General features: G+C 34.0%; 1 protein-coding gene across 2 annotated transcripts; it reads left to right on the top strand.

The window, feature by feature from the left end:
* The first annotated feature begins 2,783 nt into the window (after positions 1-2,783).
* On the top strand, positions 2,784-18,351 carry LOC135615391 (uncharacterized). Of its 2 annotated transcripts, none has more exons than XM_065113817.1 (5): positions 2,784-3,045; positions 10,625-10,939; positions 14,734-14,935; positions 17,330-17,558; positions 17,798-18,351. In XM_065113817.1, exons 1-5 carry the CDS (start codon positions 2,962-2,964, stop codon positions 18,027-18,029), a joined length of 1,062 nt encoding a protein of 353 aa, XP_064969889.1. In that variant the 5' UTR covers positions 2,784-2,961; the 3' UTR covers positions 18,030-18,351. The 2 variants fall into 2 exon arrangements, with proteins under 2 accessions (XP_064969889.1, XP_064969891.1); XM_065113819.1 differs by having other exon boundaries at positions 2,812-3,045; positions 10,628-10,939; positions 17,798-18,206.
* Positions 18,352-19,017: the final 666 nt, after the last annotated feature.

Raw genomic sequence — 19,017 nt, 5'->3', positions numbered from 1 at the left:
AACTAAGAAAGATTCGTTAGGCAACATTGAGAGATATAAGGCAAGACTTGTTGCAAAGGGATTTACTCAAAAAGAGGGAATCGATTATACGGAGACGTTTTCTCCTGTATCTAAGAAAGATTCTCTACATATAATTTTAGCATTAGTTGCTTATTTTGACCTTGAATTGCAATAAATGGATGTGAAAACGACATTTCTAAATGGAGATCTAGAGGAAGAGGTTTATATGAAACAACATGAAGGTTTCTCCTCTAGTGTTGGTAAACACTTGGTTTGCAAACTTAGGAAGTCTATATACGGCTTAAAATAAGCCTCTCGTCAATGATATTTTAAATTTCATGAAGTGATTTCTTCATTCGGATTTGTTGAAAATCCTATGGATCAATGCATATACCAGAAAGTTAGTGGGAGTAAAATATGTTTCCTTGTTTTATACGTAGATGATATTTTGCTTGCAACCAACGATAAGGGTTTGCTGCATGAGGTGAAACAATTCCTTTCTAAAAATTTTGACATGAAGGATATGGGTGAAGCATCTTATGTCATTGGCATTAAGATCCATAGAGATAGACCTCGATGCATTTTAGGTCTATCACAAGAAACCTATATTGATAAACTTTTAGAAAGATTTCGGATGAAGGATTGTTCACCAAGTGTTGCTCCCATTGTAAAAGGTGATAGGTTCAGTTTGAACCAATGCCCAAAGAACAACTTTGAAAGGGAATCAATGAAAAACATCCCATATGCTTCTGTCATAGGAAGCCTTATGTATGCTCAGGTCTGTACAAAACCTGATATTGCATTTATTGTGGGGATGCTAGGTCGATATCAGAGTAATCCAGGTATGGACCATTGGAGAGCTGCAAAGAAAGTGATGAGGTATCTACAAGGAACCAAAGATTATATGCTTATGTATAGACATATAGACAATTTGGATGTGATTGGTTACTCAGATTCAGACTTCGCCGGTTGTGTTGATTCTCGTAAATCAACATCATGATATATTTTTATGATGGCCGGTGGAGCTATTTCTTGGAGAAGCGCTAAGCAGACCTTGACTGCTACTTCTACCATGGAAGCTGAGTTTGTCTCTTGTTTTGAGGCTACTTCACATGGTGTATGGATTAAGAGTTTCATTTCTAGGCTTAGAATCATGGATTCTATTTCTAAGCCATTAAGAATTTTTTGTGACAATTCAGCTGCTGTCTTTATGGCTAAAAACAATAAAAGTGGAAGTTGAAGTAAACACATCGACATTAAGTATTTAGCCATAAGAGAACGTGTAAAGGAAAAGAAAGTGGTCATTGAGCATATAAGCACTGAATTGATGATTGCTGATCCTTTGACTAAAGGCATGCCACCTCTGAATTTCAAGGATCATGTAGAAAAAATGAGACTTGGTTCCACTTTGTAATGATATTGAAACTCTTATATATTATGTAATTTTCTCATTCATGTGCACATTATTTTGAGAAAATATATTGTTACTGGACCAAGAATAAACATAAGGTTTATTCATTAAGTAATATTACCACATTAAGATTAAGAAACTAAATACATCATGATACATGGATGATAATACTCGCTCTTAGAGGACTTATCGCTATGATTCGTGTATTTATTTCTTAAGAAAATTGTTCGAGAAAGATTAATTCAAATTATTAAGATAAACGTATGGACGAGAATGTAACTGTTATTATTAAATATATAATTTAATAATAATATAACTGTTCTCATTATGATTCATAATTCATTATCATGAATTTCTTCATTTATTATGATTTAAATGATTTCAATTTTTTATTCTTTATGCATGAAACCGTTATTATTAAATTGAATATTTAATATCATTAAAGTTATTAATTATGGTCCAAACGTTACAAATTTGAATTAATTCTTGAACGTTATGATTTGGTGATAATAAATGTTCTTGATGGGAGAACATTTATATATATGAGAATTTTGGTCCCTGGGCTCAATCATCTCTTTGAAGCGAAAGACTTTCCTACACCATCTAAAGCGAGAGTTCTGAGCCGAGAAGCACCAAAGTTCAGGAAGAAATCTCTGTAGAAATTCTTGGCGACAATCGCTGAAGATACGCTATTTTGTTTCCGTATTAGTTTTTATTATGTTTCTATTATAATGATTTAGAAACACAAATTGGTTTCAGTGATTTCTTACACAAATCTCATAAGAGAACGATCAAATCGAAAGATATCAAGTTGGGATTTTTCATCAACATCCAAATCGAAAGCTCAAGACAAGATATCATCTTGTAGGTCAAACTATTCCGAGGAATCACGGTGATACTTCAAACTCCAAAACCTCAGGTTTGAAGATCAAGTCGAGCAAAGTTATCTCGGATCAAGTCATCTATGCCAAGTTTTCTTAAAGCTCAACAAATATTTTTGAGATGAATTACTTGATAATAATAATAATTAATAATATATATTAAAATAGTTTCATATTAGAGCGTACGTATGGAAAAGCTGTGGCTTGGATTGGGTTCGATGACATAATAGATCAGCCAACCCACATCGGTCGCTGTTGAGCTTTTTGGAATTGCAATTGGAATTGAGTCGAGGATTGAATCCCCAACTTATACTCATTTGATATATGTATTATTTATGGCACATTTAAGGTCGAATTAAAGTACACGTTGATCAAATTCGTGACTGACACGTGTAAAAGAGCATACCCGAGTGAAGCGGGTTTTACTTGGAAACGCGAATGAAATGGATGGAATGAGATCCGTGAATGTGTATTTAATTCGTGCGATCTGAGAAACGAATCATGTGTTTGCGCCCAAATTGGCAGGAGCGGTCCACGTCCGCAGGCCGGCCGCGTCCGGTGGTCTCTGATTCGATCTCTTCCCCATAAACCGATCGCGGGCCGAAACCCTAATCCCGATTCACTCGGGTTTTGATACACACGAAGAAACCAATTAGGAGGGAGGGAGAGATGACGAAGTCGGCGACGGATAAAAGGAGGGTTCGGAGAGTCCCACAAAATGGGGGAAGAGATCCTTCCGATCCCCCATCCAAGGTTTGATCTTCTTTCCTCACCTCTTCTCTGTGGTTTCTTGTTCTTTTTTTCCCATCTCGTTTCTCCTTTCCGGCTCCTTTCATTGCGTTTGGATTTGAGATTTCGTTTCTTTATGAATCTTGCTTTTTTGGGGAACAATTTCTTTTTTGTATATATTGCAATTTGATTCAGCGAAATGAAGTTTGATTGTGCGATTGCTGTTATGGTTGGGGTTATTCGGTCTGTTCGCCGACGCGAGCAGAATTAGGTGCAATTATTTTTGCGGCTGAAAGTTCTTGCCGGATGGTGCATTCGTACTTTGATTGTTTTGGTTGTTGATTTTGGTGGTTATGAACTGCCTATTTATTTTGTTCGATAGGTTCTGAACAGAAGTCCAAATTATAGGCAAGTAGTATAAATGGCGGAAGTAGTTCCATACTTATTTTTTCGTGTTAGAAATTTTGTTGTAATAATGGAAATTTTGATTTCGTTGAAAATCCTATGTATATATGCAATTTTTCTTTCTTGCTTGAAAATAAGAATAGAACATTTAAAGTAAAAATAAAAGATGAGATTAAAAACAAAAGATCCACTAAACACATGTCCAGCTATATGCTTCTTTTTATCCAAAATTCCCCCACATGGAAGGAAATCTTCTTGGACCATTTGGTTGTGCTGCTACTATGAAAACAAAAAATGCAAATGGTTGAGTCCTGTATGCTTATTTTTGGTTTTGTGGCTACCAACTACAGATCAGTTCTATAGAATGTCCTACAAGTGATGAAGCTTGAATAGGATGGTTATTTTTTTTACCCATTGATCATAAACTGAATGAAGTTTAGATAAACTACCAATAGTTATTTTGTCTTAGTTGCTGCAAGTCTTATCAAGTGCATTGGGATAAGATACATTCCAGGACCAAGTGATTACCAAATATTTGCATGTGAAGTCGAAGAGTAAAGATTTAGATGAAAGAAACCATATTTACGCTAGCATCTTCAGTTTATGAGAAGATAACTACTGAGAATGACTGCATTGAGTTTGAAATGGCAAAACCATTATTTTTTCTTCAATGAAAAATGTCTAATATATAGCCAAACTGCTGGCAGAAATTGCTATTTTTTTCATCTGTTTTAATATATCCTTCCTCTCACCTTCTATATAAGAAGTAGGTTGATAGAGGAGGGATATTGGGAAAAATGGCTGGTCTCATCCTTTAGTCTCACATTTTCTTATCATCCCTCTTTTCCATCCATGATTTCAATGTATAGAAACACATCTTGGGCATATTTATGTCAATCAAATTTTAAGCTGATCAAGAGTGAATAATTATGTAGTGGTCAATTCATTTCTACATCACTCAGTAGAAAGAAGAATTTGAAGGAAGAAAAAAATTGGAGTAGGTAAAAAAAAATCATAGTTAACAATTGAGGAAAAAGAAAAGAAGTCTAGTCAATTTATGACCCTTTCTATAGTCCATTTCAAGCATGGTCGGAGGGGGATTGCATCAAGTTGTTGATAACCAGTGTACAACTTCATCAAAACTAATTTTATTATAATTTACTGATTTGTGGGTCTACTAAGAAAATATAATAGGTAATGCTTTTATTTGTGAATAGTTAGGGCCTTAGGGGTCATTCTGATACTACCGATCAAAGACAAAATGTAGGAAAAACCATCGAAATGCGGTTTATACATGTTCAAAGATATATAAATGGAACCATTAGATAGGGTGAGTGAGTTCAGATTAGTGGTGGGTGAGAGGTAAGCGAAGATCAGAAACAATAAGAAAGAATTTGCTGGTTCTTGTCTTGATTAGTAATAAATATTACCCTCAAGAAGGCTCTAGTGCAGGAAGATGTCCATTTGTCTTGAACTTCATGGTTGATGTAAATCTAAGATTTAGCTTATGCCGCTCTTGATTTTATTGCTGCTGGTCACCCCAAGATTTTTAAACTATGTATGAGGCTTCAGTCGTAGGACTTTTTAATTGATCTAGATGAATTTGGCTTACAATCATATATTTCTTTCGATTTTAACTAACTGAATACACAACACAGAAGTTCATAATAGTAACCCTAGGAGCCTATCCTTTGAATCGGTACCATGATTTTTATTTTCCAAAACCTGCAGCACTACCTGTTCGTGAGAGCTATCAACCTGCTGTTTTAACTCCTTTTGGGATCTTATCTAGATTCTAATGATGTAGAGATTAGAAACTAATGATTAAACATAGTATGCCTTATATTTGGCATCTGCTGGACACATTTATGATAATTAAGCCACTTAAAAACTTAACCATATAAATATTGCTTATCAAAAATCAAACTAGCATCCAAAACCTAGAGGGATGTGTGTGTGTGTGTATGAGTGAGGGAAGAAAAGGGTGCCTGCCTCACTTCTTATCTATATATTTACTTTTGGTAGGGTGCAGGAATGTTACCAGGCCAAATGTCTTTAATCTTATAACTTCCACTTTTTTCCATTTTCCTGCATATAAAGTTGAGTTAAAGTGTGATCAAAGAAGGAAAAGTAGGATGGCATCTGCTGAAACCAAGAGCAAGGAACCTACAGTGGGGTCTTCCATTTGGATTTACTATTTTCTAAAGTGATTGAAATGTTCAATTGGCAGATGATTTAATATGCTTAGATTAACAAAGTAGATAGGCACCAAGTTCATTTGTTAAAATTAACACAGCCAATCTAAAGTTGGGCACAATTTAGGTGACATGGAACTGTTGTATAAAGCAAATTAATTAAGTTAACACCCAAATCTTATGAATTCCTTGCAAGTCTTGGTAGGTTTGTGTAAAGATTTCCATGAGAGAAGAAAATAATGTTTCCACCTGATCATGCCGGCATTTTTTTATCAAATATTTGCATCGCAGATTTAGGAATTCTTGACTGATTTTCAGGATTTGAAACAGCTTGTCTATGGAAACAACTTTCAATGTCACATTTGCTGGGATTTTGGCATTTAGTATCAACTAATGTAAAGAAAATATTATGGTGAGTCAATCACCCAGTGTGTCTGTTGCATTTAGTAAAGAGAATTTAAGGACTGCTATGCGAAGAAAAAACAGAAGTAAAACTGTCATAAGAAACTGGTCAATACCTGCTGGATTAATTTCTCCTAACTTCTGTTTGCATCTGATTTGTGGCTCCTTTTAACTCCCTGCTTTTAACTCTTTCTAGGACTCATTTTCATATTTGATAAAATAACTGAAATTGCATATTACATCGAAGAGATAGGGGATGATGATTATTTTAGGATCAAGAGGCTAATTAAGTGTCAACATGCCAGCAAATTATTTTGTATACAAAATTTAACATGAAACTTGAAATTTATTGAAAAAAATAAATGTTCAACGACTGATAATAAATGACTACAGATCAAAACTTGCCTAGTGGACTCTAGTTTCACAGTGTCTAGCCCTTTATTCATTAAACATTGAAGCAGGCAGTTGGAGAAACCATTCCAATAACTGATTTCAGTTACATAAGCATCCATTTAAAATCTCTAATATTCAGCCAAACAACATTACAAACCCCCTGTTGTCAGTATCACTGGTTTCTTTTAGATGGGCATCGACTATATGAGGGAGGCACTATTTATAAGACATGCGGGTATACTAGCTGATTGAATGAAGTATCAGCCTGTTTTACTTTGAGCTCAATCTAACTCAATTGACTTCTTAAAGTGACTAACACTTTTCTTGATCCTCCAATTAAATTAGTTCACATGTGTAGGATGTAGATTCCAAGGCCTAATGAACCAGGAAAAGTATGCCTTAATAAACTATTAATTTCTCTCTCTCTCTCTCTCTCTCTCTCTCTCTCTCTCTCTCTCTCTCTTTATATATATATATATATATATATATATATATATATATATATATACACACACAAAAAGAAACCATAAACTGCATTTAATTACATAAAGTTACATGTTCTATATTTCTATATTTAAGCCCCTTGCATTCTTTGGTAGGGTTCACACTGACATAGGAAATCTCTATGTTTCTTTGGGACAATAATGTGCACTGTGATCCAACATAAAATACTTTTATTACATTTTGGATTTTTGCACTACATATTATTAAATAGTTCTGTTGTGTGGTCATCTGTAGAGGTTTGTGGCATAAAAGATGAAAATTAGGGGTTTAGAAATTCTGTTGTTATCCTTTACTCAATGCATCCTAAGATGAAGTGGTTGTATTGTACATTTCATCCAGAAACCAATGTCTGAATTCTACAATTTTATTTTCTATGGCTATTCCTGATTTTCACTTGTATTTTGCTTCTATAATCTCTCAATTTAAAGCACATTTGAAAGAAAAAAATGTAAATGTTAAAAGAATCAGTGACACAATTTTAATGTTAAATATGTATTAGGAGGTTAGTACTTATGCTTATGCCCAAACGGGATTAGATGAATTTTCATAGGAATCACTTTTGGTGTTGGAAATTTTTTGAGGAAATTTAAATGCTTACATTGATAATTTGAATATGTAAATATTGCAAAATATTGAAACGGGAGACATGACTTCAGATGCTGCTGTCTTCTATATATTTTTCAAGAATAGGAATAGATATATTATGTTTTATTTGCACATAAATATGTTAAATTAACATTTTATCACGAGGAGGATAAATACTATTGCAGAAGCTAAAAGGTTATAGAATTATAACAGAAGTAAAAATTAATAGAAATTATTGATGATTTCAGACTCATATTAGGAAGATAAATAAGTATATTTGAACTAATGATGATACTTAAATTTAGAGGAAAATCACACTAATATCAAGTGGGATTTGATGGCTCATCATGTCAAGGTAGTGGTTTCATATTGAAGAAAGGTTAGCAGTGGTGAAAACTCTAAAAAATAATTATAGCAAAATGGGTATTAAAATGGAAGTGAATTAGATATTTTTAATTATCAGGAAGAAAGACCAAGAAAGTGGTAGTTTCACAAAAATAAGGCTCACGACAGTCTTACAATATGATAGGGACAAAAGATAGAGTGAAGCATATATATATTTGCACAAGAAAAAGGGAAAAATTGAGATGTCGAGCTTCTATATTATGTCAAAAATAAGTAAAATGGAGGAATTGTTTTCACAAATTATTTAGCCAGTACTTTATTTTATATTTAGTGTTTTTAGATCTAGAATATAGCCATGCATTTAGGAGCCATAATTTGTCAGTAAAATTTATCCGATGTAAAAAAACAATAAAAAGATAAAAATCGAGTACATTATAAGGCTAAATGACATCCTTATTGAGGTATGAAAGTGGGAGATTAAAGAATACTTGGGGTTTGTTCCCACTGCATCTTCGATGGAGTTTTTCATTATTTCTATGGTATTATTTAATGGTCTTATTTTTTGAAAATCTCTTCCCCAAATTATCTTAAACTATGCAAATCATAAGAGTTGGAAATTGGCCAGGCATAAGAATTTAGAAAGTGATTGTTTTGGTCAAGGCTAGCCTTATCGGTCTGAGTCAGCGTGTCGGCCAGCGACACGGTATTTGTTGCCCGTATCGGGGGCCAAAAATTACTCCGAAATTATCTAAAATTAAAAAAAAATAGATTAGGATTTTTAAGTTGGAAATAAATGTAAATTGCTTCGAAATTAAACCTATTCTACGTTCACAAACATATAAATCACCCTAATATGCATGAAATACAAAGATATCACCCAATATGTGTCTAATTTTGATTAAATCAGCATTAAACAAATTATTCACAGCATTAAAAATCATAATTACTCCCTAATTGACTCTATTCTTACCATCATAAAGGCCTTAAAACAACATATTAGACATCGAGAACATAAAATAGGCTTAATCATCTCATAAATCAACAAAAATCTAGAAAAAGAATATGTACCTTTGATTAGAGAGTTCTTCCTGTAACTTAGGTATTAATCTTTCCAAATTAGCCTCCCAAGCTTGATCCAATCCACAAATTGCAATCTTATGGAGTTTACGAGAGTGCAAATGAGAGAATGAGAGAAAGAAGTGGGTGAGAAAGAGATTGAGAGAGCAGAAGACCGTGAAAGGAGAGTGAATGAAGGGGTCGAAAGGGTTTAAAAACCCATAGATCTGGTTCAAACGATCAAATGGACCGTTTGAATTCAATATATCTCAGCCATTGATTGGTATCGGTTGAAAACCGACCGTTACCGATTAGTGCAAGTTGGCAATGATCGGATTTTGATTGTTTAGTTTGGTACAGACCCTAGCGATACAGGGTCATATGCCATGGATCGCTCAATACAGGGCGGTCTGCGTGTCGGTCCCTTATCAGACCGATACATACTGCCTAGTAAACCGCGGCACAATGAACATTGGTTCCAATAATTGCTAATAATTTCTATATAAATGAGGCTCACGAGTTGCCTGTTTTGGTACTAAGACAATTATAAAAGTGAAACTTCTTATATACTTCTAAATTCTAATTATGATTTTAGCTTTATGTTACTGTGAATCTTGCTTAATTGTTAAAATACATATAAATTATATGCAAAACTGGAGTTGTCTTTTGATAGATTGGTATTTATAAAGTTATTTGGCAGGTATCGTTTATATAATGCCTGAAAAAAACACATTTTGGAATGCTGATGAAATGTATGATTCTAATTTGTCGTTCAATCTCTCTATATTCGATGTAAATTTGACACACTATTAGATAGACCACTTTGTAATTTGTTCTTTGTTTCTGGACAGACTTGTTTTCCCTGGTTTGGTTGGTATGTTACTTTGATCATTTAAATTTTGGATTCTTTTACACTATGGAAGGACATTTCACAAGGCTGCAAAAACTATTTCTAGTGAATGATGATGCTATCTCCGACATACTTGATGTTAGTCTTGAGATAAAAGGGTGACCCATGATGCATGAGACTTTTTTCAATGGAGGTTCTATGTAGAGCCAGTGAATGCGACCTCACCCCCATGGAAGTGGGGATTCCATAACTTGGATCCTATTTAGGCAAAGGGTCAATGTTAGTCCTGAGATGTGGTTCTTGAAAGTCCTCCTAATGGATGATGTAACTGGGAAATTGTGCTTTATGTTGAATTCTTGATGTCATACCCCCTTTGTGCTTGATTTCTTTCGACTTGTTTTTTAGTTACTTTTTCTTCACAAAGGCAAATTTACATTTAGGATGTGATTATAAGACAAAATGATGAAAGACAATTATATTCATTGTCACTTTATATTACTTAATGAGCCTGAATTTGTCTTGTGCTACCATTGGATTGTGTCCCCAATCAACTTAAGGGCCACGTCCCTGGAGAAAAGATTAGGCACCTTTATGTTGAAACTTGCTATTTGTTGGATGAATAACTCCTTTTGATTTGTCAACCGGAAGGCCATATTGTTGCATGTATTATGTCAGAATTTATTAGCACATAGTTTAAACATATTTAATTATCTCTTTGGATTTTGATTGTCAAGCAGCATATTGTATTTAATTAGCACATGGTGTCTTAGTTTTTCTTCTTTTTTTCTGAATAAGTTTGATGAAGGGGTTGAATGTTTCTATCAAACTACTAGCATGATTTGTCTTACATGCTTCATGTTATTTGCAGAAGACATCTTCGAGTAAAGATGTTTTTCAGCTATTTGCTGAGAAGGTTAGAGACAATAAGAAGCTAGAATCAAGATGGGCTATCATGCAAGAAACAAGAGTTGAGTACTTTAGAGGGAAAGACATTACCATCTTTTTGAGAAACCATCCAGAGGTTAAGCAAATCCTAGATTCAGATAAGGATTTAGAGGTGGAGGATATTGTTAATACCTTATTAATGAAGAACCTTTTGGTAAGATGTGACCGTGTGGTTAAAACTATTAGGCCTGGGAAGAAAAAGTTATCCTCATGGCCAGCTCATCTGCAGATACATTCTGTAAGTACCCTTTTAACTATAGACTCAAATCACATGCAGTCTGAATATTTTGTTTTTTTCTCTCCCCAGTATATGAGTTCCTCAACAGTTATTTTTAAGCATTATTGAGATACACAAGCTTTTCTTCTTCCATAGAGTATCTTGTACTTTTGTTGTTACTATATGAGGTTTGGCCCAAAACAAGAAGTGAGCTCATCCAAAAAGGTCCTCACACTGAGGATCTGCAAAATTCCAGCAGGAAGGAACACTTATTCACATGAAGTTTTGGACTTGACAGTCCTTATTGATTATGATTATAACTTGAAGCATTGTTCACATTTTATTTGGACAGAAAGTCCTTAATGATTTAGTTATTATGATTTGGTGAAATTTAATCTAATTAGTTTGTTTTTCATTTTTGCTAAACTTCCATACGGAATCAATGTCTGACGTCCATGAAAACCTATTCTTGTTACACTGTGTCTGTTAGAAGAGTCGAGTTATATGCTGTTGATTTTTTCTTTTGCACATCTATTGCTTGCATGCTTCTTAAAATTTTGGTTTCCTGAAATTCTCCAGTCAGGAATTTACCTTGAAATCTCAATGTGTTATTGTTTTTGAATTACCAAGATCATAACAAAAATTTAAGTTATTTCAGCTAGTGCTAAATAGCCAGTAGCCAGAGGATTTATTTATCTTTCCATTACCAGATCCTCCACCACTTCGTTAGCTTTATGAAGTTCTAGTTTATTAGTAAGTGATGAAATATAGTTCTTTTTTGCAGAATTAAGTGATGAAAGGGGATTTGATACCAAGGCCTTGCAATAATCTGACAATGCCTTTACTAGCTTAGCTTGTTGTCACTTTGAAAAAAATGTTGGATGAGGTTTCAAACCCTTAACTCTTGATAAATGGATTAGGTATGCCACTACTACTACTTTTGAAAACATATCAAATGAGGTCTCAAACCTTTAATCTATGGTAAATAGAATTGATACATTACAACCATACAAATGTTTTTGGTGAAAATATATTAGATGAGGATTCAAATCCTCAACCTTTTGTAAGTGGGTTACACCACCACCGGACCAATATTTAAGGTATAAAAATACACCCAATTCGTTTACACCGTCTGGTGATGGTGTACTAAATCCACTTACTAAAGGTTGAGAATTCGAAACCTATATTTTAATATATAAAACATTGATTTGATGATGGTGTGTCAGATTCACTTACCAAATGTAGATGATTTGAAGCCTCATCTGATAATAAAACATGGATGCTATGACTTTGACCAGGATGTTTTATGATAAGCTGGTGAAGATATTTAATATAGATATTTCTGCATGGGCTGAGATGCATATTTTATATTATTAGCATTGATATTAGGATGAACTAGATGGATCTCAAGTGTTTAACCTATATAGGATGATGCAATATGGATTCAAATTTCGAGGTGCAAAACTGCCTGGTTGATGATATGTAAGAACAATTAGGAGTTTTGGAACAATTATGGAAGAATTTTTTGCAGTATCATGTCATGAGGATATAGCCATTGCTTGAACAAACCCCAAATATTTTGAATAAAAGCTAAATGTTTATATGATATATGTTGTGACTTTGTTTTATGAGATTTATTCTTCACAATCGACTAGCATTTTGAATCTCATTTCAAAATTGCTGAAGGGTCATGACCAATGGCACCCTCTTGTATTTGCTTGTTGATGTGCTTCTACATGTACGAAGACTATGTAAGGCATTTTCTAAAAGCACAAAATTTTGAGTCCTGCGGTCCTCATGTTTCAGTCTAAAGTTAGATGATCAAGAGTTGCTTGGGTTTCAGTAATTTTGTGCACATGTCATTGCATTAACAAATGTTATGATTTTTGTTTAACTGTTGGAGCAGCTGAAACTAAAGGAATCTAAGTTGAATAAATTCTGTTTGATTTGCTGCATTTAGATCTATTTGCTTACCATGATGTACAAATACTGCATAGCATTCTCCTGCATATGAATATTCTCCTGCATGGCATTGCAAATCGATGGCGCAATTTTATGACCTCTTGTTTGTAGACGGCACATATTAAAAGCTAGATCACTTCTACAGATCGAAGTATAGCTCAAGTTCTTGACAAGAATGCAGAGGTGCCATCTGTCACTCTTGTCTTTGATGAGAAACTGTGATTCCCATCATCAGCTTGTAGCATTTAGATTGAGGATCCAATATCAATTGTTACAGGCTTACAGCAAGGCGTATTTTGTGCATTTTGATCTTGGTTTGGTTTGTAACTAGGATAAGTTTGACTTTAGGTATATGCTAGGTTGTATTTCTAAATTTTTCAAGTACTTTTGGACAATATTATAAGTATTTATTTTTATCTTCCTTTAAAGTTGGAAATTACTTTAGGCATATTTGGTGTTAAGTGTAAAAGTCAAATTGTCTGTTGGATGCTATTTTGATAAATTTCAAGGTGTTCGTAAAATCCTAGTTTAAGTTAGACTTGGGTGTGGTCAAAGTATTTATATAACTTAGGGCTGTTGTCTTTTAGAAAATAGAAGATTATATTCTGATTTCTTAAATCCAATGAATTCTCCATTATTATCTTTTCCCCCTCTTCCCCGAAAGTTTCTATCTCTATTTTGTCCTATTCCCTTCCCTGATTTGTTATTTTTCTCTCTGTGGTAAGTGTAACGGCATCAATCTTGCTGTTGTATGTTATTGTACAACTGGACCCTTTTTACATAGGATTATACATCTGATCGAATAGAATCCTGTGTGGCGGAGACATGTAATGAGCTACACTATCATCCTTCAGATTCCTACTAAAATTACTTTCACATTATCACTTAAATGCCTATTCATATGTTTTCAATGATTGTTGGAGATGGAGTATGGATATATACGTTTTTTTGAAGTCTATTGAATTCTACATTATCTTTTTCTCTTTTTTCTAACGGAAGTTTCTCTATCTTGTCTTGTTCTTCTCCCTAATTTGTTATTCCTCTTTTTCTGTGTCAAGTGTAACAGCATCAATCTTGCTTTTGTATTCTATTATACCATAGGACCCTTCTGCTTGATTTTAGACTGGAAAATTTTTATTGTATACATCTGATCAAAAGGATCCCAGTGTAGCAGAGTCATGCAAGGTGCTACACCAACATATTTCAGAATCCTACTACAACAATCTTGCTGTCATATTCTATTATCACTAATAGCTGTTGTAGAAATAACAAAAACTTCCATCTGTATCTGAGTTTTTTTTTCCTTTTCCTTTCATCAACATACTTTAAATAGACATATCAATAATACAGTTACTCATTTGCATTTGAATATGATGTTTTATACACTTGATGCCATTGATTTGATTATGCTTTTTTGTCAGCAGTATGTGACGATCAAGCATGTGTTTTATGGTTTCAGGTCTATTTTACTTTGTCAATGGGTATCATATACATCTGCTGTTTAATTATCACCTACATATGTTCATTGATTATGAAGATCAAGCATATAATGGCATTGCCATACATGATTGTTCAACAGATTCCTGATTCTTTGCTTTTTGTTGTTGCTTTGTCATTGATCTTGTTCCATACAGATGTTTTATAAATGATTTTATGTTCTAAGGAACTCTGTTGCTGAGCGCTTGTCTCTGAGGTGTAATGATTTTGCAAAATTGTTCATTTTTTATCTATATTTGCATTTTAGAATAAGAAAAATATATAGAGGAAATCTTGACATAATTGTCATTCTTTATATTTTCTTCTCGACTAATTAGTTTTATTCAACTGAATTTCATTTTCATTTCTATATGCAGGAGCAAGTATTCTCTGAAAATGATGGTTTTTTTGCATGGACTTTTATGAAAAGGCGGACTCTATGGCAGACAATTCTTTCATTCCTTTGGCCGCTGGTTGCACTTGCTGTGTGCTTGTTTCCTGTTTACCCTTACCAGTGCAAGATTGTTGTGCTCTACTCCTGTGCTGGAGCTCTATTATTCTTGGTCACCCTTCTTTTATGTAAGTTCCACAATGTCAATGCTATTTGATATTTGGTCTATTTTATTATCTAGGAACTCTAAATAACTTTTTACTGAATAAAAGAAATTGAATGTCGAGGAAGCAAATATACCTTTTGCTGTATATGTGCTAAAGTATTTTGGTAATTTTGCTTCTGCCTGTTGAATGATTATTTTTTTTCCCTCCTTTTATGTGGGCATGATATGTATCTCAATAGGAGTTGACATTATAGATGTTTATCCAGCTCTTTTCTGTTTCGTTTAATATACAAGTAACTTGTTTACCATCATCATACATTATCTTATGTTTATGAAATATTTTTCTACACTTGTTAGCTAGGATTGCCATTTCATGGCAAGGATGTATATGTCCATAACCTTTGTGACACCACACAATGCTGTGTTATGCCAATTGACATGCTCTTGTGGCAGTAGCATAGGCCAAAAGCAGCACTAACCTTCTGTCAGCACTTCCAGCAATGATATCTTTGTAGCGTGATATAGTTCAAACTATGATGATGTATGCCAATTGGCTTGACAATTGTTTTTTGTTGGATATAGTCATAATCATACAGTTTATAGAAAATGAAGTGTTTGACTATTTGTTTGAGATTAATGGCAAGATGTACTTAACATATATGAAAGACAGGACCGCAGGTTGTTATAAGTTTTCTAAAGAGGTTACCCATGAGCCTTAGAACTCAGTTGGAATTCAAATTTATTTGCTCAAGTTACTCTTTCATAAATGAACAAAATTTGAGCTAGGCCTACTCCCTCATGCTTGACTTGTTTCTGCCCCTATGTCACTGAGAAACAAGAAAAAGATAACCTTTGTTGCTTATATTACACCACTGCATTCTAATACTGGATATCCAAATTTGGCAAATTCGCACAATTCATGGATGTTCTTTTTTTGGTAAAGAAATTAGTGGTCAATGCAAAGATTTGTTTATAACGAATAATCATTTCTGCTGGTATATACCAGTGTGTGATATGTCCTACAAGACATGGTCAGATCAAATAACCTGAAGAATGAAAGTTATGCCAAAGTTTTCTAGCATAGAATGGTAAGTGAGTCTACACAGAGATGATACATTCTACAGCTATTATGTTTGTTATGAGGGTTAAGGTCTCCATTTTGCAAGACATTATCTTAGTTAATGGATTTTGTGGACCATAGAAACAGAGAGGTCAGTTTACATGGATTCCCTTTTGTGCTTTTATTTTATATGAAGTAATAGACTTCTCTATGACAAGTTTTTTCTTAAGAAAAAAATAGGGTGTAGCCTACTTAAACTCATTGCATTAAAGAAACAACTGCAAAAGGAAATAAAATGTAAAAGAGCTACAAATTAAGACATTGTTTAAGCCAAGACCAAAGGAATAAAATCTAGACAGATTTTTTTGGGTTATTAATTCTCCACAAATAGAATCTCCAATAGGTAGTTCTCACTATCAAGAAGAGAGTTGATCATAGAGGCAAAGAGGTAGAGTAATTATCAAATCTCCTTGTGAGGTTGTTTAAGCGGGCATAATGGACAACTTTAGATGAGACCTTTGCCAAATCAGTTTAACCTGGAAGGCAGCCTGAGGTGATGGTATTAGGAAAATGGTGGGTTAAAAAGAAAAGAATGAGAAGCAGAATAAGAGGTTCATATAATACTAACGCATAGGATATAATCCTGCTTCAGGTGAATGCATTTAGATGAGTTATCAACCACCCCTTAGCACTATATCTATTCTATACTGGAGGTAATGCATCTTATGATGCCTAGCATCAATGAATATCTTTTATATTTTTATTCCTTAAATCATATTTCAAGTACAGAGTACAAAATACTGATACCCAAATTTTGTTGTTGATATAAGGTTTTCCATTCATATTGCATAAGATGCTTAGAATTTATATTGCTCAAAGTTTAATGTTCTTGTTGATATATCGTTTTCTGATCATATCACATAATAATTAATATGCACTTAGAACTTAGGAAGATTGCTCAAAATTTAATGCTTCTGAATTTTGCTTGGAAAATAATACTTATGAAGTTATGATTTAGAGCCTTTGGCTTAATTTTTTCAATGCAAATTTAATTCAGCTGATATAGTTATGATTTAGTGTCATGGATAATTCATATGTTTCCTTGATTCTAGTTTGGTTGGAACTCCATTGTTTTTGCTTATTCTGGTGATGACGCTCAGTAACTGAAAAAGTTAAAAGTTATTAACCCCACAATAATCTGATTGCTAGTGACAACTAAGAGAAGGTTATTTATGCACCTTGACAAAAAAATCTAAGGCACTTTATTTCCTTGGTGTGATGTGGCCGTATGCTTGACAGTAACCAAATAACAAGGCCTTTCTTTGATGTTCTTTGGCTTCATTCTTCATCTTTCAGTGAGAGGAGCAATCTTTGGTTTTCTCTATGTCGTATTGGGAAAACGCATTTGGTTTTTCCCCAATATCAATGCTGAGGAAACAACATTTAGGGAGTTGATTCGGTTTTGGCCGAAGAAGGATGAAGAAGAACCCCCAAAGTGGACATCCAGGCTTACATATGCTGTTGCAGCTGTGCTATTCATATTGTTGCTTAGGCATCACGCTCCTGATGAGGCTGCAAGAGCTAGGTATCTTTTTTTTCCAACTATATACTTTCTATATCAATTGCCTATATTGACAATCGTTAAAATGCTTCAACTGTTTGTGCCAACTCTATAAATCCTTTTGACTGTTATTTTGCCACCGATGGAAAGCTTTCTTAGTTACATTCTTGAATTCTGGTCGAGTCTCAAGATATATTGACCTCTTTACTGCTTGCCTTGTGGCCCTTTTTGCTGTTATATATAAGGTGGTTTCTTTACTGCAGATACCAAAAGAAGGTTTACAATATCATTGATGATGTTCTTGAGTGGTCTCCAAAATTGGCATTGTCTGGTATGATGGAGAAGCAACACCCTGTGGATAATGCAACAGACATAAATTATACACAGGACGAGAGCCAAGCAGCCAATGCTGAAGAATTAACTGATGATAATGTGATGGTGAATATTAGTTCATCTGGCACTGATGATCATGATGCTGGTGAAGTAGAGACCTAGAATGAGCTGAAGATTCATAAGATGTAACAGCAGACATTTGAACCCTCGTGTCATTTTTTTGGATGCTGAATCATGTCGGTAAATAGGACTGAGTGTGGTTTCCTCTGTGATGAGTATCTTGTCATCCAGAATAGAATACTAATTTGTCATTCAAGGATCATTGAAGTTGCATGTCAAGCTGAAGGTGTCTCCAAGAAATACGTGCTGCCAAAGTGGCATTTCATGTAACATGGAATGTGATATGTATGTGGATTAGGATTCATGCTTTTTTGTTGAGACCATGGGACCCGCGGCTTCAATGGAATTAAGGATTTGATGAGTATCTTGTTGTCGAGATATCATATTAATTCAGGATCGTTCATGTTTCATGTCAAGCTAAAAATGTCTCCGACAAATAAATGCTGCAAAAGTTGCATTTCATGTAACATGGAATGTGGTTTGCCCGTGGATAAGAATTCATGCTTTTGGTTGAGACCATATAGATCTAGGATTTGTGAGACAGTTGGATACGTGATCAGAATGACATGCTGATGATTTGCTAAAATCTTATAGGTATGTGGTCGCAATAAAAATGCGTGGTATGTTCATTTCATATGACCTGCCAACATGAACGCAAGTTGCATGGGAAGGTTCATGAGGATCTTTCCTTTAATATATCAATTATCCACTTGATCTTCTTTATTGAGACTGCGTCGTGGTGATGTCTTTGTGTGCCATTTAATAGTGGACTCTTCTTCCTAGTTAAAAAAAAAATACATCGAATTATCTGTTTGATGTTGTCAAATCAATTTTGTGATATTAAAACTTAAAGATTTAAAGCTTCATACTTTTGGACCAAATTGGATGACACCAAAAAAGTAAATTATTTTTGTTAAATTGTCCGACTTGACACATAAATGAGTCCATGTGAAATTATTTAGATATTCATGGTGATGAAATATATTATTAGCAAACTCAAACCTTCAAAAATTATTATTTTCATACCACA

The sequence above is a fragment of the Musa acuminata genome, chromosome BXJ2-6 (genome assembly GCF_036884655.1).
Source record: "Musa acuminata AAA Group cultivar baxijiao chromosome BXJ2-6, Cavendish_Baxijiao_AAA, whole genome shotgun sequence".
NCBI classification, from domain to species: domain Eukaryota; kingdom Viridiplantae; phylum Streptophyta; class Magnoliopsida; order Zingiberales; family Musaceae; genus Musa; species Musa acuminata.
Note: the sequence above shows the minus strand (reverse complement) of the source record. Positions and strands in the feature narration are given on the sequence as shown.